Source organism: Daktulosphaira vitifoliae, unplaced genomic scaffold (genome assembly GCF_025091365.1).
Source record: "Daktulosphaira vitifoliae isolate Bord-2020 unplaced genomic scaffold, ASM2509136v1 Scaffold_45, whole genome shotgun sequence".
In the NCBI taxonomy this organism is placed as follows: Eukaryota; Metazoa; Arthropoda; class Insecta; order Hemiptera; family Phylloxeridae; genus Daktulosphaira; species Daktulosphaira vitifoliae.
The window spans coordinates 35,867-39,336 of NW_026099614.1; the positions used below are offsets into that span (position 1 = coordinate 35,867).

General features: G+C 35.7%; 1 protein-coding gene across 1 annotated transcript; it reads right to left on the reverse strand.

Annotated features, from left to right (window-relative positions):
- Window positions 1-229: 229 nt before the first annotated feature.
- Window positions 230-1,819, reverse strand: LOC126908934 (uncharacterized). The gene has a single exon (XM_050691278.1). The coding sequence runs from the start codon at window positions 1,755-1,757 to the stop codon at window positions 249-251; it is 1,509 nt and encodes a 502-aa protein (XP_050547235.1). The 5' UTR covers window positions 1,758-1,819; the 3' UTR covers window positions 230-248.
- Between the last annotated feature and the right edge of the window lie 1,651 nt (window positions 1,820-3,470).

Genomic DNA, 3,470 nt, shown 5'->3' on the forward strand with positions numbered 1-3,470 from the left:
AAATAGGGTTAATGTGGATAGAATGATGAGAGGCGATGGCTACGCCGCCAAAACCGTCGACACGATCGGAGCGATTAATGTTAAACTGTGGAAGATAAACACGTTTATTTGAAAGGAGCCAAGTTTCAGAAAGGAGAGCAAAAGAACATTTATTATTAGAGAGGAGAAAAGAGAGATCATGCATTCTAGGGGATAAACTTCTTACGTTCCATTGAAGAATATTGAAAGAAGGAAAGTTAGGATTACTATTAAAATGTGTCATCATTGTCTGATAAAGGATAGTGGATGTTAGTTAATGAAGATTCTATAGTTGATTGAAGTATTGAAGGAGAAGAAATTAAATTAGGATCGCTCGCGAGTAGCTGAACGATATGTTGCGATAAGCAGGAAATCCAGTTACGGTCATCAACATTAGTACTACGATTTTGGGATATGTATTTTAAAAAACTGCCATTAGGCGAAATTGGCCTAGAACAGTCATTTGGTAGAGGAGGAAAGTGGGGGGAGGGGAATTGAGTTTTATTACTTTTTTTCTTCTTTTGTTTATTTGTATATGTATTAGTAGAATGACTAAGGGAAGGAAAGGAAGGAGAAGCTACGACTTCGACACTAGATATATTTGTATTTTTAGCAACATCAGAAAAGGTAAAAGCTTTATTAACTAAACTGGAACGTTTGATCGAGGAGGCTTCAGAAAATGAGACATTGTTTGTGGCCATTATCTTTTTAATGTCCTTTTGCACAGACCATTCGCTGCAAGATCTATCAGTCGCAAGGTGGTTCAGTTTACAAAAAATGCACGAAGGAGGTGTGGTTAACTTGACGTTACAATTAGATTCGGTGTGGTCAAAGATACCGCAGTGACTGCAGCGCTCCTTACTGCGACAGAATTTAAGGGTGTGACCAAAACGTAAACACTTGCGACATTGGACAGGAGAACGAATACTCGGAGAGACTTCAAAAATAACTTTGTATATTGATAATTTTTGAGGAAGAGTTGCTGACAAAAATTTAAGTTCAACTAAATTTGAAGAAACGAGGATGTTATCCTTTTTTATATTAATGCGTCTGAATGAAATAACTTTGACTGAACATTCATAACCTTCCCAAAAGTCTTCTTCAGAGATACTTTTATCAAGACGTATTATTCCAATACTATATAGTAAAGTACTAGGAATATTCGCAGAATAGCCGTGTTCAGAAAGAGAAGGGGAAGTGAGACAATTGTTGGCGTTATTAACCGACTCGAACGTGATTTTCACACGCTTAGCGCCGATAGGGTTTATGCTCAGAATACCAGGAAAAAGTTTGGAAAAAGTTTTACCGAGCTTAACTGGGTGAAAATTACCTAAGTTATTATCACCAGATGCAGAAACAAGTACATTGAGGGGACCAGTGTAGTGTAGTGGAAAACATTCAGGAACATTGGGTTGCCTGACTGTTGAAGTATTAGGAGAATCGACATAGAGCGAGTTTATGTTTGAAGTTGGCGAACCGGGTGACGTCACAACGATGACTTCTGGTGAGCTACAATCCATGCTGAAAGTTTGAGATTGGGGATCATCGGATTTTGATTTACCGTCAGATTTAGGTTTTTTGTGTAAGGGGCTAATTGGCGATTTAGAGCCTTGATTGTTCTTACCAGAATAACGCGAATTATCCATGGAGACTTGTGGGTTGGAAGAATGCGGAGTGCTTCTACGGCGCAATGGGGGGTGGTGCTGATCACCTCCTCCCGGATTAGGTCTGGCTTGCATCCAGAGCCCCGGCGGACACAGTAAATGTGCCACTAAGGCGGAACTATGGATTCAAAACTAAAAAAAAACTATGTATAACGAAATAGTACTCTAAAAATAGGCGGGTAACTACAAACGTACGCGAGTAAACATGTCCGAATAATACGGCTGATAAATCGTAACTGGGAATGTTCACCTTACAAAATAAATTTTTTTGTTTTACCATTCATAAAATGGTCCCCTCTTGTACTTCAATTGCGAGGACACAATATTTAAAAAAAATCAGGGTGGATGTCGTAATATACTCGTTACTATGATAATATGATATAACAGAGGACTGCTCTGGTTGTATCAACAATATTTGTTCGAGCCAGGTGACAAGGCGTGTTGGAGACAATTGGTTCTTATCAGCCGTTTCCACCATCAACCTGTTGCGCCGACGATTAGTGACGGCGTTTGGAAAAAAAACCAGTTGATATATCGACGGGATATATGTCGGTTTATTTTCGGTTTAATCTCTCGCTTTCTTACTTTTTTGCGAGAATTTTTACGTGCAGCTTTGAGTTGTTGCCTGTTATAATTATTCTCGGTTTATTAAGTCACAGTGGTGATTGTGTTGTTCGTTGTTGGTTATTCATTTTATTATTATTATTATTATTGCGACGGTGCGAAGGTCGCCTTGAGTTTTGTGTACAATTGGTGTACTGGTGGACTTTGGTGACTATCATATTGCGGATAAGAGCATCGGCGACTTGACAATATTTAGCAATAGGTGAAAAGAACAATTAACAGGTTGGATCGAATTAATATATTTTTCGTATATAAGGGGATGCCCGCTTGATTGAATAGAATATTATTATATAATTATTAAAATATTATTAAACAGCTTAATTATCAACAAAAAAAAAAAAACCGGTATTGTTTAATCTCTGGGTGATCGGCCGGCGGTGACTTTACAATATTAGTCTTCCACTTAATCTTTTCATTTAAAGTAATTGTAGCTTTGGTTTATAAATTCTATTCATATAACATAATTCTTATCAAACAAATAATTTAAATATATAACTTAAAAAAACGCATTGTGTTGTTTAATATATTATTACACACGATTCAATTAGTAGTCATTCTATTTACCACAAGAAATATAGGAAATTATACTTGTCAGCTCTTTTTACTCTTATCTTAATAATAAAACACAATGTGTAAAACCCTAAACTTATATATAAAAACAAACTTATATTAACGTCTTATAAAGTATCAAAGTGATTTGTATATTATTCAAATGTATTAATCTCTATATTTTATGATTACTTGTCAATAAAACAATAACATTGCAGGAATTCAACAATGGTGATTTTTGGGGATATAAAATATTATAAAAGGCAGGCAATCCCTCACAACCTGTTCTATTCCTATCGCACTCTCGACATCATCACGCATAACTTGTAACCATCATTGTCGAATTTCTCAAGTGATAAAGTATTATAAAAAGTAATATCACAAAAACAGCATCCGTAAATTATTATTTGAAAAGTAAAAAAAAAAAAATTCCAGAGCGTTCTTTATTTATTTTTCGTCTCTCGGGTGATTACGGCCTCGAGTCTCGGATGCACGTTGCCAGAACAAACGAGTTTTTTATAATCGTTGTTGACGGTTGATGAGATATCTCGTAACTCAAAAATTAATAAAAAGAAAAAGAAAAAAAAATTGACAAAGATATTATTGAGAATAGGA